This window comes from Rhincodon typus, chromosome 21 (assembly GCF_021869965.1).
Source record: "Rhincodon typus isolate 14 chromosome 21, sRhiTyp1.1, whole genome shotgun sequence".
In the NCBI taxonomy this organism is placed as follows: domain Eukaryota; kingdom Metazoa; phylum Chordata; class Chondrichthyes; order Orectolobiformes; family Rhincodontidae; genus Rhincodon; species Rhincodon typus.
In genome coordinates, this window is record NC_063352.1 from 13,022,703 (window position 1) to 13,041,397 (window position 18,695).

At 41.1% G+C, this 18,695-nt stretch overlaps 1 protein-coding gene across 9 annotated transcripts in view; it reads left to right on the top strand.

Annotated features, from left to right (window-relative positions):
• Positions 1 to 18,695, top strand: part of LOC109914823 (acyl-CoA synthetase medium chain family member 3) — a 41,388-nt gene that overhangs the window by 16,158 nt on the left and 6,535 nt on the right. For 6 of the 9 annotated variants that reach the window (XR_007264391.1, XR_007264390.1, XM_020514434.2 and 3 more), the window contains 5 exons: positions 3,265 to 3,421; positions 6,230 to 6,309; positions 13,802 to 13,925; positions 15,221 to 15,301; positions 16,423 to 16,524. Coding sequence is in view for 7 of the 9 variants with exons in the window: in XM_020514434.2 (XP_020370023.1) it covers positions 3,265 to 3,421; positions 6,230 to 6,309; positions 13,802 to 13,925; positions 15,221 to 15,301; positions 16,423 to 16,524 (544 nt within the window). In the remaining 2 variants the exon portion in view is untranslated. The remainder of the gene's footprint in view (positions 1 to 3,264; positions 3,422 to 6,229; positions 6,310 to 13,801; positions 13,926 to 15,220; positions 15,302 to 16,422; positions 16,525 to 18,695) is intronic. The other 3 variants (XM_048609587.1, XM_048609593.1, XM_048609589.1) reach the window with 3 other exon arrangements.

The window sequence follows — 18,695 nt, forward strand, 5'->3', positions numbered from 1 at the left end:
ACTTTAACCCACCACCCTGTTCCCTGGCCAACATCTCTGTCTCAGGCTTGCTGCAGTGTTCCCAGCGAAGCTCTGCGCAACCTGGAAGAGCAACACCTCATTTTCTGCTTGGAGAGCCTGCAGCCCTCCAGACTCAATATCGAGTTCAATAATTTTAGGGCCTGAACTCTCCCATGTCCCAGCCCCCAGCCTGACATTCCAGGCCTTGTTATCACATAGTCTGCCATTACACAATACCTACCGTTAGCCACTAACAGTCTCCATGCTATTATTCACTCTTGTAACCAGATCATTATCTACTCCTTTGTCTGTCCAACTGTTCTTCTTTCTCTTTATGCTCTATCCCCACCAGTCGTTTACTCTTTAACCCCTGCCCACACACTATCTTCTGCATATAAACTGACATTTTCCTAGCTACCGTCAGTTCTGAGGAAGGGTCACTGGATCCGAAACGTTAACTCTGATTCCTCTTCACAGATGCTGCCAGACCTGCTGAGCTTTTCTAGTAATTTCTGTTTTTGTTTCTGATTTACAGCATCGGCAGTTTTTGTTTTGGCCATAGTACATTTGCTTCCTTCCTTCAAGTTGTTAATATGTGCTGTAAATAGTTGTGGTTCCCAGTACCAATCCCTGTGGAACGTCACTGGTTACAGGTTGCCAACTGAAAAAGAATCCCTTATCTCCATGTACTGTTTCCTGCCTGCTAGTCAATTCTCTCCCCACACTGATGTACTCCCTCCAGTTAAATGGTATGTTACGTTGTGATTTATCTTTTTTGCAAGGTACTTTGTCAAATGCCTTCTGCAATTCCAACTACTACACTTCTTCTGGTTCCGCTATCTCCAGTCTGGTTGAGACTTCCTTGAAAACACTAATAAATTAGTCACATGATTTCCCTTTCATGAAGCTATGCTGACCTCTGGCCATGGTGACAGATGAGGCAACTCCATCACTAGAAATATTTAAAATTGATACGGTGGATGTATTGGATAAGTTATTGAAAGTTGGAATGCGCTTGGACCGGATGAGATGCATCCAAGGATACTAGAGCAGAAATTGCGAGGCTTTGGCAATAATCTTGAAATCTTCTGTAGACTCAGGAGTATTGCCAAATGATTGAAGAATTGCAAACATTACATCATTGTTCAAAATAAAAGGTTGTTAAAGATAGGCCCAGCAATTACACATCAGTCTTTTTGACTTTGGTTATGGGGAAACTTTTAGGAACAATCATCTGGCATAAAATTAATAGTTACATGGAAAATATGTGTTTATTTTGAAGAGTCAGCATGGATTTGTTTAAGGAATTCCATATAGTATTTCCCTGGAGTTTTTCAAAGAGATAAAAGAGAATTAATGAGGGCAAGTCTGTTAATATAGTCGTAAGTGGATTTCCAAAATAGATTTGATACAGTGCCAGTGAGAGTTTTATAGGTAAGGGAGTAAAAAGGACTTCACCAGGTTTTGCTGTTGGGACTCTTCTTTATTCCATTATATACAAATGATCTAGACCTTGGTTGGCAGGAGACGGTTTCATAGTTCATGGATGACATAAAACTTGGGAGAATTGCAAATTGTGAAGAGGACTCAAAAGGACTTTGACAAGTTGGTAGAGTGGCTAGATGGGTGACAGATGAAGCTCACTAAAGGGAAGTGTGAGGTGATGCACTTTGATACAAAGAATGTGAAGAGACTGTATGAAATAAAGGGTACTATTCTAAAGGGTGTGCAGGAATAGAGAGACCTGGTTATTTGTCTACATAAGTCATTAAAGATGGTAAGACAGGTAGTGAGAGCAGTAATTACCATATATGGTATTCTAAGTTTCATAAATCGGGGCATAGGTTACAAGAGGAGGGAGGTTGTAATGAACTAAGAGCTCGTCTTGATTAGACCGCCTTTTCATTATTATGTATGTTTCTGAGCACCATGCTGTGTAGGGAGGATATGAATGTGTTGGAGAGAGAATAGAAGAGAATTATGAAAATGTGGTTTCTTATCCCTGGAACCAATTGTGAGGAAAGATTGGAGTAGCTATAGTTGTCCTCCTTGGAAAGGTAGCTAAAAGGAGATTTGATAAAAGTTTTCAAAATTTTGAGGGGTCAAAGAGGGACTGTTCCCGCATCTAAAAGGATTGAGAACCAGATGCCACGGTTTTAAAGTTTTCTGCAAAAGAAATAAAAGTAAGATGAGAAAAAAAATTGCACAGCAAGTAATTAGAAATCTGAAATGCGGTGTCTGGACGTGTGGTGGAGGCAGGTTCAATAGTGACGTTCAGGAGGGCATCAGTTAGATTAATTTTTCTATTTAAAGAATATGGATTCCTGAGAAAGGTTGTAGATTGGCACTGAATCAAAAAGCTCAGCTGGGCTGAATGGCCTCCTTATGCACTGTAACAATTCTGTGAATAAAGTTCAAAGAACAGCACCTTTCTCAATTGGGCACTTTACAACGTTTGATGTCTTTTTAAGATCATCAGTTTCAAATAATATTTTCTGTTTGGCTGTTTTTTCTTTTCCGATTTAATCTACTCATCTTGCTTTTTGCTTTTTGCTTTTGGACAGAGGCTGTTCATTTGCTCTGCCATATGCCTCCTCCATGGGACCATCTATTAGTTCTTCTCTGGATCCAGTATTACTCTTTGGCTGTGCTCTACTTTTGCATTTAATGTCTTCAGTCTTCTGCCCTAGCACAGATATTCCCTACTGTTCTTTTCACCTTCTTGGTTTCACCCACATAATGCTTTCTTACAATTCTAATGTCGTAATCGTAAATGTTAACTCTTTCTCCACCAACATTTCTAGATTTACTGAGAATTTCCAACAATTTCTGTTTATTTTCGTGATCAAGAACTGAATCCAGAATTTTCCAGGAAGTTGTCGTTGTATGATACACACTGTCTTCTGGACAGAATCTCCATGTATTTCAGATGAAAGAAGTTTTATTATTGTACAAATTTCATTTTGTCCCAAACCAAACAAATTTCAGCATTAGAGATAGAAGGAACTGCAGATGCTGGAGAATCTGAGATAACAAGGTGTAGAGCTGGATAAACACAGCAGGCCAAGCAGCATCAGAGGAACAGGAAGGCTGACGTTTCGGGCCTAGACCCTTCTTCTGCTCCTCTGATGCTGCTTGGCCTGCTGTGCTCATCCAGCTCTACACCTTGTTATCTCAAATTTCAGCATTAGCTCGGTTTCCAAAAATATATTTGGTCATGATTCAGCAGGATGGCAGGCTGATTATGATAAAATTCTTTACCAGGTACTGGTTGGATCTCACTCCTTCAGATGTGATGTGGAATACCTCAGACACTGGCTGGGCCAAGTCTGCATGGAGCAGCTTCTTTTCGCCTTGGATTCAAGGAGCTTGTGTTTTTGCCCTTCGGATGCAACGGTTTGATGCGAAAATTACGTTGGAAGTAAGCAAACAGTCATTAGCTTTCAATTTTAAAATACGTTGTATGTATACTGCTGCAACCAATTGTATAAACCTCTTTTACCTGTGGAATGAATCCCATGATCTAAGCACTTCTTTTCTTCAGTGCCAATATATGGTATTCCTGATCAAAGCACAGCACTTAATTGCAGACTTGTGCTTTGGGCATACATGTTTTGTTTTTTTTTAATTTCAGTCATTATTTCAGTCATTCTGCTGCATGTTTATAGCCAGAGGAAAAGCATGCTTTGAAAATCTAGATGTCCACCTACAAATTACTTTTGTACTTGCAGGTACTTTTGTTTTTCATTTGCCCTGAATTTATGATCAATTATAAAGTTGTTAAGTTATAAAATGTGTTCATTGGCGCTGTTTATTCTGTTCTTTAATGTGAATGTTCGCCTTTGTGACCATAATTTCCTCAAGTTTCCCCCAAACCCTAGCAACAGCAATCTTCTCATAGGAGATAGTAAACTACAGAATAATTGATGTTGTAAATACCTTTAGGTGTTTGTCTGCACATGTGTGCGTGTGATTATTTTAATGACCCAGTCTCAGCAGCCCTCTGTGTTACAGAATGCCACAGACTAACTACCCTCAAAAGAAATTCTTCCTCAACTGTCTTGAATGTACAATGCCTTATTCTGAGATTATGCCGAATGATTCTAGACTCTCCCACAATGTTGGCCCTTACTTCAAGGGAGTTAGAGTACAAAATAGGGAAGGCTTGCAGCAACTGTACAAACTGCTGGTGAGACCACGTCTGGAGTACTGAGAGTGGTTTTGGTCCCCTTATTTAAGGAGAATATCAGTTCAGAAAAGGTTCACTAGAATAATCCTTGGTATGGAGAGATTGTCTTGTGAGCAAAGGCTAAACAGCTTGGGACTGTACTCACTGGAGTTTAGAAGCATGAGAAGTGGTCTCATTGAGACGTGTAGGATTCTTAGGGGCTTGACAGAGTTAGTGCTGAGAGGAGTTTCCCCTCATGAGAGAGTCTAAGATCAGAGGTCATAGTTTCAGAATAAAGGAGTGCCAATTTAAGACTAAGATAGGGTGGGATATCTTCTGAGATTTGAGAGTCTTTGGGGCTCCTTGCCACAGAGAGCTGTAGGGGCAGAATCCTTGTGTATATTTAAGGCTGAGATAGATTATTAATCAATAGAGGAACCGAGAGTTATGGGGAAAGGGCATAAAAGTGGACGTGAGGAATGTCAGAACAGCCATGATCCTGTTGAATGGTGGAACAGGCTCAAGGGGCCCAATGGTGTATTCCTATTCCTATTTCTTATGGTCTTATCGGAAAGGTGAATCAATCATGGCTAACAAAAGAAGTTAAAGATTGCCTTCAAACAAAAAAAGTGGTCAAGACCAAAAATTGTGAGCAATTTAGAATCCAGCAAACGATGATGAAGAAAATAATTATCAGAAGGGAAAAGAGAATATGAATACATGCTAGCGCACACTTAATGAACAAACAACAGCACAACACAGGAACAGGTTTTCTGCCCACCAAGACAGTGCCAACACGTGATGTCTTTCTAAACTGAAAACCTTTTTCCCTGTACACTCTGAATCCCTCTATTCCATGCCCATTCATATATCTGTCAAGATGCCTCTTAAAAGTTGCTATTGTATCCTCCTCCTGCATCTCTTTTGCCAGCGCAGTCTAGGCACTTGCCACTGTCGGTTTTTTTAAAAAAGCCTGCCTCTCACACTGCCTTTTACCTTAAACCTTTATCCTCTAGTAATTAATATTTGTACCCTAGGAAAAAGACTGTGTATCCATTCTGTCCATGCCTCTCATAACTTTGTAAGCTTCTATGAGATCGCCCCTCAGTACTGGGCTCTAAGATCACCTTTAGGCATGTGGGAAATAAAAGATGCTAATGATTAGGGGAGCGCATGAAATGTTGGTCTTTGTCACAAGGGGATTTGAATGAGGGAGTAAAGGTGTCTTGCTGCAATCGTATAGAGCCTAATGAAAATGTATCTGCAATGCAATATAATGTACAGTTTTGGTTATCTTGTTTAAAGAAAGATATATACCAAATCCTTATTATCCATACGGGATAGGAACATGAAGATCCTGTGAATAACAAATATGCACACTGCTTCAGTGTACCTCTCCTACCTACCGCAAAGGACTGTATAATCGGACCAGATGTATCAGTGGAGAAAAAAACGATAGGGTCTGGGGCCAATCTTGAGTATGCACTGTTAGTGCGTAACAAGGAGTGACTACTTGGAGAGAGAGCTACAGAGTTTAGTCTTTGAGATGACAGGATTGTTTTATAAGGAGAACTTGAAAAAACTAGGTCCGTATTTTCAAGAGTTTTGAAGAATGAGGTGAGCTCATCAAAAAATAGACTTAGAAAATTTGTAGAAGGCGTGATAGGGTGAAAGGTGATGAGGTGTTTCCCCTGGTGAGTCTAGGCCAGGGAACATAATCTCAGAATAAGGGATAGACCATTTAAGTCTGAGATGTGGAGGAATTCCTTCACTCAGAGGGTCATCAGTCTTTGGAGTTATCCATCTGAGGGCAGTGAAAGCTCAGTCGTTGAACATGTTCAAGATAGAAATCAATAGATTTCTGGATATTAAAACACATTGAAGAATATGAGGATAGTAGAGAAAAGTAGCATTGCATTAGATGATCACCCAAGGTCTAAATAATGATGGAGCAGGCTTAATGGGCTGAATGACCCACTCCTGCACCTGTACTCCTTTGTTCCTGTGATATTATTTTAATTGGCATTTGGGTGATTTTATTTTTAAATGTTCTTTTCTTAGGTTTTATCCAAGTATCCCATAACAACCTTCTGTTCTCCTCCTACTGCATATCGTATGCTAGTGCAGAATAATGTCAGAAGGTACTGTGTTAATTTTCTGATTATTTATTGCTTACCATCCATTTAAGCTGAGCTTGCATAAAAATCAAACCTACCTAAATCATTCAGTTGTCTGCACTCCTGCACAGGAACTCCTTAATACCATGTATAGCTCCATCCTGATTTGATGCAATCAACTTGACTAACTACAGTACTACTTTTGTAGTTTTATTTTTCTTAAGGTGACGTTCTCCAGATATGTGTTTATAAATCAAAACCTTTCCAGTTTGATAAGAATTTACATTGAGGTCAATGCGCTCATGAATGTTGTATATTGATATATTGCCTATAAGGGGGTCAGTTAGCTCAGTTGACTGAATGGCTGGCTGGTTTGCAATGCAGATTGATGCCAACAGTGTGGGTTCAGTTCCTTCACTAGCTGAGACTACCCTGAAGAACTCTCCTCCATCTCTCCCCTCACCTGAGGCGTTGGTGACCCTCAGGTTAAACCACCACCAATTGTGTCTGAAATGAGAGAGCAGCCCTATGGTCTGGTAAGACTTTGGGACTTTACCTTTTATATTGTCTACGAAGAACTAGGAGCTAATTAGCCAGGAACAAATTATACGTGGGGTAAGTGTTCCAGTAGGGCCACATTCAGAGCACTGAAGTGTCACGTTTGATTCAACAATGGCCAAGTAATTTTCTACGAAGCCGCATGGAAATTAGAATTAAGCAAAGACCACTCATCTTTCCAAACTTAGTGTAATTATTGCAAACAACTGGCCACCAGAGGACAATCAGAAGCAGATTATACTAAAGTAATTTCAACATGTACCTGATGTCAAATGTGTGACCCACATTTAGTGCCAGAAGAAAAAGCCGTAAATCATGCAAAAACAAAATGCTTATCAGTGCAAGAATGAAAGCACAGCTATAGCGATGTGAATTGGATGCTGACATCATAGTAGCATTTAAGAAGATTAAACAGAAAAAGTCTAGGCATTCAGTACAGATGCTCTGCAGTGAGAGTTGCCCAGTTGAGCATTATTTTACTTTAACATCAGTAAGTTATTAAGACCAGAAATCTCAATGAGCATCATGAGATTCATTCAAACCTTGTTATGGCAGTACATTACAGCACCTTACCCGATTGACGATATCTTGCCATGGTGTCTTGCTCTCCTAGTGCCACTGCACTGCCCGAGGATCTGTAACAGGGGCCATTCCATTCACCAGGCACTAGACTGCCTCCCACTGCTGCCAGCTGCTTGACAACATGCCCTTTAAGGGGCCACTTCTGCGCCCAGGACTTGCCCAGACTCAACAGAGCCAATGCTGCTGGCTGCAAGGTGCCATTCACTTTGGAGATGATCAGCAATGACACAGAGCAGACATTTTAACAGTGTAATTGAACTTGTATCTACAAAACTGCAAAGTTATTTACAAAGATAGTATGAGTGCCACCTCAATGTGTCTTCTTAAAGATTTTTCTTCCTTTCGTTCCCATTACGTCTAAGTGCAGTCCTGACATCCACAAATGGCGTGGGGGGAACCTGGTCTATAGTTGTTCTTTAGCCCTGAAAGTCTTTGTTGATCACCATGGGGGTGTTTGGGCCTATAGAGTGAGGGCTTGCAGAGAATATCCTGCCCAGATGCAAACTCACCCTTCTCAACCTGGACGTTTACAAACTTTGGCATCACAGACAGCGGGAGGTGAAAGGATTGGGCACTTCTGGAGCAATGTTCCCTCTTAATCTGTTTTTCTGCTACAAACCAGTTTACTGACTGCCCACAACAAACCTGGCTGCTGCCCTGCCTGTGCAGTTTGTTAAAGTCATTCATGGCTAAGACCATGGGATGGTCTTCTGACTGGTACTGAGCAGGTGCTTGGTCTCAGGCATTCCCTTGAGTACCAAAGACCTGGGGCTATTCCTTCCTCAACCATCTGTAGAGACATTGTCAGTAATGTGCTGCAGAGTCTAATCTAGATAAATGAACCCACTGAGGTCTAAGGCTCTAAGCTAGTGGAACGTGCAATCGTTGATCGTAGAATCATAAAATAGAGGAGAAGCCCTTTAACTCTGCACCTCCAAAAATATACTTGCGCCTACACTATTCCAACACTAGGTCTGTAGCCTTGAATGTTATGATACTTCAAATGCTCACCCGAGTATTTTTTAAAAGAGTTGAAAGTCTTGCCCGTGCATCTTCTGAGGGCTGAATTGAGGGTTTTTAACATTGGTCTCTTTTTGTTGGAGGTTTGCTAAGTGCCACAACTGCCTGCTTAAGAGAATGGAGGGAATTATTTATGTAAAAGAGAAAAATTTATGCAGTTTAAGAAAGTACCGCACAATGAAGCATACTGAATTAGTTGCCCATGGATGTCTTCACCACCAAAAGCGGTCATGCTTTTCTCCAACGAAATGAAACATTTTCTCCCAGTTTGATGTGAGGAGCCTTAGGTCTGCCACCCCACTGACAATCTTCCTCTGCTTAGCCCAGTTGTTAGATATTTTCTTCCGGCAATGAGGCAGAAAGGGTATTGACTTTGGTACGAGTGGATGAAAGCTGTTATTTTTGGTGCAGGGCAAGAGGGGTAGTGAGGTCTCAGCACTAAACCTCATCCCCCAAAGTAACCTGCCTCTCTCACTTAGAGTCTTGTGTCCGGTATTGGCATTCCTGATGCCATTCCATTCTCTCACCCAGGTCCAGGAAGATCAGATTTAACTTGGTGCGGATGCGTTGAGCTGCCTCCCACTAACAAATACACTGCCAGTGATGCCACCACTAGAAGAGACCATTCTGTTTTTAAATGCTCTGGACATCCTTCCAATCATCGCTGACAATATCAGACTGTAGATGCAAAAAGATCTAGTCCTGGCAAAAATAAAATAGCAGGTGGTGATAGGGGAAACAAAAGGGCGCAAACAGAATTGAAACCTTTCTGGGACTCGCACCGGATTGCTGTAGAGGCCAGCATTTTATCATGGGGAGCAGTTGTGGTGGTGGTGAGACGGCACCAGCAATGCCAGTGCTGGACACAAGACTCCTCTAAGCAAGGGTTTGGGTATTTATCCACCTGCAAAAAGTGGTTTACCATTTGTTTAAAATCCCTACAAAAGCAAACCAACCCATTGAGCTTCACAATTGGTACGACCGGTGCTGCCCATTCCGCAAACTGTACTGGTTTGATGATTCCTTTGCTCTTCTGCCTCTACCTGCCACATTTTCTAATGACAAAGCCAGTTGTAGTACCAGTTCGAAGTCCAGTTAGGCTTCAGCTAGTAGGCTCTTTTGCTTGGTTACATCATTAATCCCATTCTTTTCACCACTGAAATAACTCCACAGAGGCTGGTATTCTGTCACCAAGTCGCCCTTTATTTACACATGCATAGTACTTGACACTGGTCTGGCTTCCTCAGAGCCAGATCTGAGTGAACAGAACCTCTGACACTCCTGCTTATATCTGTCAGCCAGGACTCCCTGATTGGACCAGGTTAACAGCCCCAATCAGGGAGCTCCTGTTCTATGAGTTCCACCTGGCTGACATCTGTATAATCACTACACCTTGCAGTTGCACGGGAAGGTGCCTTGGAGTTCTGGTGGTTGGTGTTGGGAGTGAAGGAAGATAGACAAGGGAACCAGAGGGAATGGACCTTGTGGAAGGCTGAGAAGGGAGGGGAATATGTGTCTCGTGGTGACACCCCACTGAAGTTGGTGGAAATGGCAGCCAGTGATCCACTGGATGTGGATGCTAGTGGAATGGCACGTGAGGATAAGGGGGACCGTATTGCTGTTGTGGGAGGTCGAGGTGGGGTGAGGGCTGAAATGCGGAGATGGGTCGGATCCAGATGAGGGCCCTATCAATACAATGCTGGGGAATCCTTGGTTAAGAAAAAAGGTGGACATTTCAGAGCCCCCTTAACCCCCTGTTGAAATTGGCATCATCAGGACAGGTGCAACAGAGATGGAGGAACTGGGAGAATAGAATAGGGTCTTTACAGGAAGCAGGGTGTGATGATGTTTAGTCAAGCTAATTGTACAAGTCAGTCGGTTTGTAGTGGATATAGTGGCCAGCCTATCCCCAGAAATGGAAACCAATGTCGAGGAAGGGGAGGGAGGAGTCCGAGATGGACCACAAGAGGATGAGAGTAGGGTGGAAATTGAAAGCGAAATTGATAAACATTTCCAATTCCATGCAGGAGAGGGAAGCAGCCCCGATGATAGAGAGAGATATGGGTGAGGGCTGGAATCGGACTAGAACAAGGAATGTTCCATATACCCACAAAGAGACAGACATAACTGGGGTCTGTGCAGGTACCCATGGCCACACCTTTGTCCTGAAGAAAGTGAGAGGAGTTAAGAGAAGTTGTTCAGAGTGAGGACGAGCTCAGCCAGACAGAGGAGGATGGTGGTGGATGGAGATGGTTCAGGCCTTTTTTCTCAGAAGAAGCAGAGAGCCCTGTGAGCATCCTGATGGGGGTTGCGTGACCACGGTAAACAGAAGGCAGGTGGAGCCTGCAAACTGTAAATTCAGAAACTGAGGTGAAGCGTTAGAGGAATTGCGGATATAAGTGTGAAGGGACTGGCCAAGGAGAGAAAAGATACCGAGTCAAGGTAGGAAGAGATGAGTTCTGTGGGGCAGGAGCAGGCAGAAACAATGGGTCTGTCTGGGCAGTCCTGTTTGTGGATGTTGGGAAGGAAGTAGAAACGAGATGTGCGGGGTTGGGAGATTAAGACCTTGGAGGAGGTTGCGGGAGGGGGAGGGGATGCGGAGGAGATCACCAGATGTATCAGTATCCCAGGGCCCAAATACACCTCCTTCCAGGTGAAGCAGCACTTTACCTGCATTTCAGTCAATCTAGTCTACTGCATTTGCTGCTCAGAATGTAGCCAGTACATTGGGAAAACGAAGTGTAGACTGGGTGGTTCACAGAACACCTACGTTCTGTCTGCAAAAAAGGACCCTGAACTTCATGTTGCCTGCCACTTCGACACACCACCCTGTTTCCTGGCCAATATCTCTGTCATAGGCTTGCTGCAGTGCTCCAGCGAAGCTGAAAACAAGCTGGAAAAATAGCACTTCATTTTTTTTCTTGGGAAATCTACAACCTTCTGGTCTCAAAATCAAGCTCAGTAGTTTTAGGACTTGAGCACCTTCCACATGCTTTCCCCCATCCCCACACACCAGGCCATGTTATCACATAGTCTGCTGCTGCACACAGCCCATTGTTAGCCACTAATAGTCCCCACTTGCAGCTATTCATTCTACTAGGCTGACCATTATCCACTCCCTTGTCAGTCCAAAAGTTTTTTTCTCTCTTTGGGCTCTATCTCCACCTATCATTTACTCCTTACCCCCTCATCCCACCTTATCGTCTGTATAAAAACTAACTTTTTCCTAGCTACCATCAGTTCTGAAGAAGGGTCACTTGACCCAAAATGTTAACTCTCTCCACAGATGCAACCAGACCTGCTGAGTTTTTTCAGCAATTTCTGTTTTAGGCTCACTGGAAGATGATAGCCAAGCTTGCAGACGACACGAAAATAGGTGGAAGGCAAGTGGTGAGGATGCTACAGAGTCTGCAGGGGGATATGGACAGGTTAAGCAAGTGAGCAAAAACTTGTCAGATGGAATAAAGTGTGGGAAAATGTGAGGTTATGACTTTGGTATGTGCTGCTGTGTGGAGTTTTCACATTCTCCCCATGCCTGCGTGGGTTTCCTCCCACAGTCCAAAGATGTGCAGGTTAGGTGAATTGGCCATGCTAAATTGCCCATAGTGTCCAGGGATATGCAGGCTATGTGGATTAGCCATGGGAAATGCAGTATTACAGGTTTAGGGTAGGGAGTATGGCTGGATGGGGTACTCTTCAGAAGGTCAGTGCGGACTTGATGGGCCAAATGGCCTGCTTCCGCACTGTAGGTTTTCTATGATTCTATTCTATGATTGTATGAATAGAGGAGCTGAATTTTATAGAATTAAAGACTCAAGATAGCTCTACAGCAGAGGGATTTGCAAGCCCTCTTGCATGTACCACAAAAAGCTAGCATCCAAGTTTGGTGGGTGATAGGAAAGACAAATTGAATGTTGGACTTTATTTCAAAGGGAATAGTGTATACAAGTAGGGAGGCTTTACTAAAACTATATAAGTAACTAGTCAGACCACAGCTAGAATACTGTGAACAATTTTGGACCTCTAATTTAAGGAAAGATATGTTGGCATTGCAGACTGTACAGAGAAGGTTCACTAGGCTGACCTGAGTATGAAGGAACTGTCTTATGAGGAGAGGTTGATTAGGTTGAACCTATACTCATTGGAATGAGAGGTGTTCTTATTAAAACATACAAGTTTCTTTGGGGAGTTGACAAGGTGAGTGTAGAAAGGTTGTTCCTCTTTGGGAGAGTACAGGACTAGATGTAATCTCAAAATAAGGTATTGCCTATTTAAAAGAGATGAGCAGACTTGGTGGCTAAATGGCCTGCTTCTGCTTCTATATCTTAATTATATTAGGCACAGAATTGTAAGAATCCCAACGAAGTAGGTGACTATTTTAATGTCGCGTCCAATCAGAGTCAATCTTCCTGCTTTAAGGCTGAAACTGGCTGTTAACTGTCAGTCAACATTGATAGGTGCACCCTCTATGGCAAAACCTCTATAAATCAATTTCCACTTGCTAACCAATCAGCACTCTCCTCTTATGCAGTGTAAATGTTGGCTTTCCTCTTGAGCTTTTAGTCTTATGAAATGTCCTGATGAGTGCAGTACATAAAGCTTCAACACAAATTTTTTTTCAGCAATACTCAAACATATAATCTGTTTCTAAAATTAAAATATAAATGTAGTCTATGGCACAAGAGACATTAAGTATGTGTTAATGGAAGGTAATGGCCTAGTTGTATTATCACTAGATTATTAATTCAGAAATTCAGCTAATATTCTGGGGTCCTGGGTACAGATCCCACCATGGCAGATGGTGGAATTTGAAATCAGTAAAGAACCTAGAATTAAGAGTGTAATGACGATCATGAAACTATTGTTGATTGTCAGGAAAAACCCATCTTGTTCACTAAAATCTTTTAGGGAAGGAAATCTGTCATCTTTACCTGGCTAACCTACATGTGTCTCCAGACCCACAGCAATGTGCTTGACTCTTAACTAGCCTCTGACCAATTAGGAATGGGGTATAAATGCTGGCCTAGCCAGCAGTGTCCGCATCCTGTGAGTGAATAAACGAAACCGTTCTGATAACAAAACGTCCAGATCTTCTCGTCAGCCTTGATACTTGTGCATCATTGAAGCTGCTGATGCTGATTTTTGCATTTTTTTCAGCCAGAATTTGCCAAGCATGCATTTCATAACTTGCATTCAATTGCTGACGATCCAGATACTGGATGATTTGGGCCAATGTTTTTCATTCCAATTCCTTTTTATGTTATGATATATTGAGAATTTAATTTCGCAAACAGTAAGATTGATGCTTCAAGCTTTCTTCAATACTTGTGACCTCACATATTTTCTTTTAATTTAGTTACAGATTCAAAAGTCTCCAGCACTGTGTGAGTGCTGGAGAACCCATGAACCCTGAAGTGATGGAGACTTGGAAGAAACACACAGGCTTAGACATATATGAAGGATACGGCCAGACTGAAACTGTAAGTGCTTTGATATTGAGTAGCAGTTATTTTTTCTTTAATGAAAGCTAAAAGAAACCAGCCAGAGTTTTGCAATGAACGAGAGTGCCTCTAACCTAGGAAAGCAGTTCTTGGTTATTTCCTTTGGAAACAGTATATAGTATTGTACCATCCTCATTCAAAGACAACTTAAAGATTGTTTTCTCTACTGCATCTCCTTTAACTCAGCTCACCTATTCTTTCTGCCTTTACTTCCATCAAGTGTGAGAAACTGAAGGACCTCTTTGTCACTAAGATTCAGACCAACTGGTTGGTCTGCATGCCCCATTTCCCTTGCACACCTAGCCAGACATTAAAAGTAAGTCCTTCTCTTCAACTGCCCAGAGATAGCTGGTCATGTCATACTGTAGCAACTGCCAGTGGTGTTCCACCAACACTTTGCCTCTATCCCTTGAAAATTGCTCTCAAAAATATAGAGGAGACCTGCTAGAAGCCTGCTATAGTTGCCTGAATGAATATGACCCCAAGAGATTGATTGGGACTTCATTCCAACCCATTAAGACTGTAAGACCATAAGAAGTAGAAACAGAAGGAAGCTTTTCAGCCCATTGAGTCTACTGTGCCATTCAGTGAAATCGCAGCTGATCTAATCATTGTTAATTCCACTTTCCTGCCTTATAATTGTGTTCCATTCTGCCTGTGAAAACCATCATCTACTTAATATTTAGTCATGCGGATTAGCATGTTGTATGTAACATTGCAGCAACATTTGCAAATTGCAATCCATAGAATAACCTCAGTTACACCATATTACAAAATTGGAATAAATTTGTTCCCAACTAGTAGTTAAAGCAGGGCAGGTCCCATGCTTTTATGCGAATGAAACCAGAGCCACTATAACATAGAAAATTAATACTTGTTGAAGTTGTGGTGTAACCTTCATTAAAATGCTTTATCACTTGTCCATATTTTGCATTTCCTCACAAAGCAAGTGATTGTTTCTACTTAATTGCCAGCAATTCTTAAGTTTTAAGCATAAGGCTGACTGCTTACCATCAGTTTAACTTGAACCTATAGTCTGAGCACACACGTCCACATAACGCTGACAGACTTGTACAAATCCTGAATTGCAGATGTTTGGGACAAAATCAACATGGAGAGCAATTTCTTGAAATCTCTGGTCACCAGACTTCTACTGACAACTGATCTTACATTCCTTTACATTATTGTATTTTAATCTTGCTTATATTTTCTGATGTTGGAGTATTAAGCATTGTAATTCTAATGTTTTTGCTCTGCCCATGATCATTATTTAGGTCTTAGTCTGTGCAACATTTAAAGGCATGAAAATTAAGCCTGGTTCAATGGGAAAGCCATCTCCAGCATATAGTGTGCAGGTAAACAGTGTGTCTCTGCTATCCTAAATTTCCATTGAAGACACAAATCCTGAGTTGCAGCGTTAATTTTTCCAGTGCTCTTTGACTGTTGCTCTGTGATTCCTATGAAATGCATTCTACAAAAAAAATTCAAAAAGTAACTGAATTGTCCACTTTTGACAAGCATAATCCTGATCACAATAAAAAGGTTCCTTGTGTAACCTCTGGTTCTTTAGCCAGTCACTTTAAATCTGTGTACTCTGGTAACTGACCATTCTACCCAAGAAAATGTTGTACCAATTTTATAGCGTCTTCCAATCTTTAGTGAAGCTTTCATTGATACAGTACCTTAAAGATCCTCAGGGTATCCCAGAACATTTCACAACCAACTAATTGTTTATCTCCCTATTCTGTAAGAAACACAACAGTTAATTTAAATAAAAAACAAAAAACATAAGTGTCAAGTGACCAATTCTTATATATTGTTGGCTGAGAAGACTGCAGTGCCTCCTCTGCACTTAAAATACTGCAGCACATTCTCTTAGTGCTGCAGTGAAATACCACCCTAGATAATGTACTCAAATCCTGGAATATAGGCAAGAACATACAAATGAGCCAAACAGGCATGAATAAACTGTTTTAAATGCAGTGAGTAAATGTATAAGGTTGGTTTCACCCATGCCTGCCTCATGGGAATGATATGAACAGAGGTTGAAACTGGTCAATGTGGACACGGCTCATTCCAAATGTGCTCCCATCTGAACTTATTTCACATTAAGAATGAGGTGGCCCCTCTCCTTAGACAGACAGAGGTATATTTCCACATGGAAGGTTTGCATGCAAGACTGATATAATTGGTGCTGCCAAGCCAATTTGGCTTGAAATCAAAGGAGTCCAACATCATACCAAACCTGGCAGGAGGCAATGAGTAGTGAAAAGAGCTAAAGGTCTCTGATTTTAATTTCTGCCAGTTTTCCTTCAGAAACCCAGAACAGCATTACGTTAATATTTTGCGCAGAAAATCTAAACGAGAAAGCACTTCCATTGCATATCTACTTAGTAAGTTTTTTATTGAGAGCCCTAGAAGGAGATCCCTTGATGTTATTTGCACACTTTCATAATTCTTATTATTCTTGTTTCAGATTATTGATGAGAATTGCAATGCAGTTCCTCCTGGAGTGGAAGGTGAAATTGCCATTCAAATGAAGCCTGTTAAACCCTTTGGCCTCTTTTCTGGATACATTGTACAGTAATTCTCTTTCAAGTACTTAGCTGAAATCATCTGAAACTATCCCACTATATAATTATTTGTGTAATGTGGTTTATGTTAGTTGCTGAATGTGATGTTTCTGATTTAGTGAAGCTGCTTATTTAGTGGTGGAATTGAGTGAGATTTACTCATTTCATTTTGAAGCTGTGAAATCTATAGATTGGAGGTATTCCTCCTACGTTTGGAAGATTTCAAAGTGCTAACTTTTGTTGGCACAGTAGCAAATATTTTTCGGGCAGGTCTTTGACTAAGTAAGGGTCAGGTAGCGTACATTTACGCCATGACTGATTATGAGTAACCTCAGCAGAACCTTTGGCACCAGTTTTAAAACAAGCCCACAATCTCTTGATAAGATACTTCATGTAGTGGTGGGAAAATTTAACAGGGAATGTCGATGTCGATAAGTTGCAAGTACAGAATTGAAAGATACTTGTCAAATTATTGTAAGAAGTAGAGTGAACCCAAGAAGATTGTCTTTCAGGTGGAGTAAATGCTGCAGAGCATAGGAATCTCTTTCAGTACTTGACCACCACTAAGTTCCCAGGTTAGCTTTTCAAAATGTAGAGCAAGTGGCCATGAATGCAGATGCCCTCTATTTAGTGGACTTGGAATGCAAAACAATGAAGTAGCCTCTCCGGGTTAGGTAAGGTATAATAACCTGCCAAGACCATACATTAAAGGAGAGGTCTCATGGTAAATTAAGTTACCTCTCAGTCAACACTTTTGAATTGGGATTATTCATTCAACTTCTTCTGGCACACTTTTTTTTCCCCTTGCCTATCTGCCCAATCCTTCCTCAAGGGTTCCCTTTACTATAATACTGAACCTGCATTATTTTTCAAAATTGATCTCCTTTCTCTCGCATGTCTCTCCAAGCTCAATTTAGCCATTCTCCCTTATTCTCTTATCTGTTTTCTTGAGCCAATTTTCATTAAACTGTGGACCACAATTTTCCTTCCATAAACCCATGCTGCCTGACGTCATTAGTTCCCTCCCAGCATTTTCCTTCTTGCATATCCCAATTTCTTTACCAGCATCTTTTAATACCCTAGAATGGAAGCAATCAAGTTTTCGAAATTTGACAACTTTAAGTCCCATTGTTTCAGCAGTTTATCATTTTAAAATAAATTATACTGAATGTACAGAGCTGGAGTACATTTTCTCTGCCCAAAACACCATTTTAATTTTATTTTAAATCTGCTTGAAAATTTGAATTTTGTCTCTTTAAGAGGTGTTTATCTTTTAATTTAGAGTCATAGAATTTTATAGACAGAAGGAGGCCATTCAATGTATCGTGCCTGTGTCAGCTCTTCAAAGAGCTACCCAGCTAGTCCCATTGTCCAACCCTATCCCTGTAGCTCTCTAAATTCATCACTTTCAAATATATGTCCAGCTCTCTTTTAAAATCTCCTATGGAATTTGCTTCTACCACTCTCCCAGGCAGCCCAGTTCAATTCCTAATAACTGAGTAAAGAGGTTTCTCCTCATCTCACTACGAGCTCTCTTGCTGACAATTTTGAAATTGTGACCCTTAGTTACTGACATACCAACCATTGGAAACAAAATGTCTTTCTTTACACTGTCAAAATCGTTCATAATTTTGAACACCTCAGTTAGCTCTTAATCTTCTGGACTACAAGAAGATTAAGCCCAATTTCTCTAATCTTTTCTTGTAATAAAATCTCTTATTCCTGGTATAATTCTAGTAAAATTCCTTTGCAAACTCTCCAGGACTTTAATACCTTTCTTTTAAATAAGATGCCCAGAACTGAACTCAGTTCTTGTACTTTATGCCTTGACCAAGTGACCCATGTACTTTCTTAAACACCTACCCTGTTGCCTTCAAGGATCTATATACATGCACACCATGGTCCAGCTGTTCCAGAGTTCTACCCAGGGTTCACCATTCATCAGGTATTCTCCTGCATTGTTAGTCCTCCCAAAATTCATCATTTCACACTTTTCTGGATTAAACTCCATCTGTCATTGTTCCGCTCATTGGACAGGCCTATCTATATATTCCTGTGGACTAAAGATAAGGATTTAACTATAATTAAATAGCTGACAAAGATTAGGTTTAAGAAAGAATCAACAGCTTTGCACAAACCTAACCTCAGAATAGGTCTATCAGAGATAATAAGAACT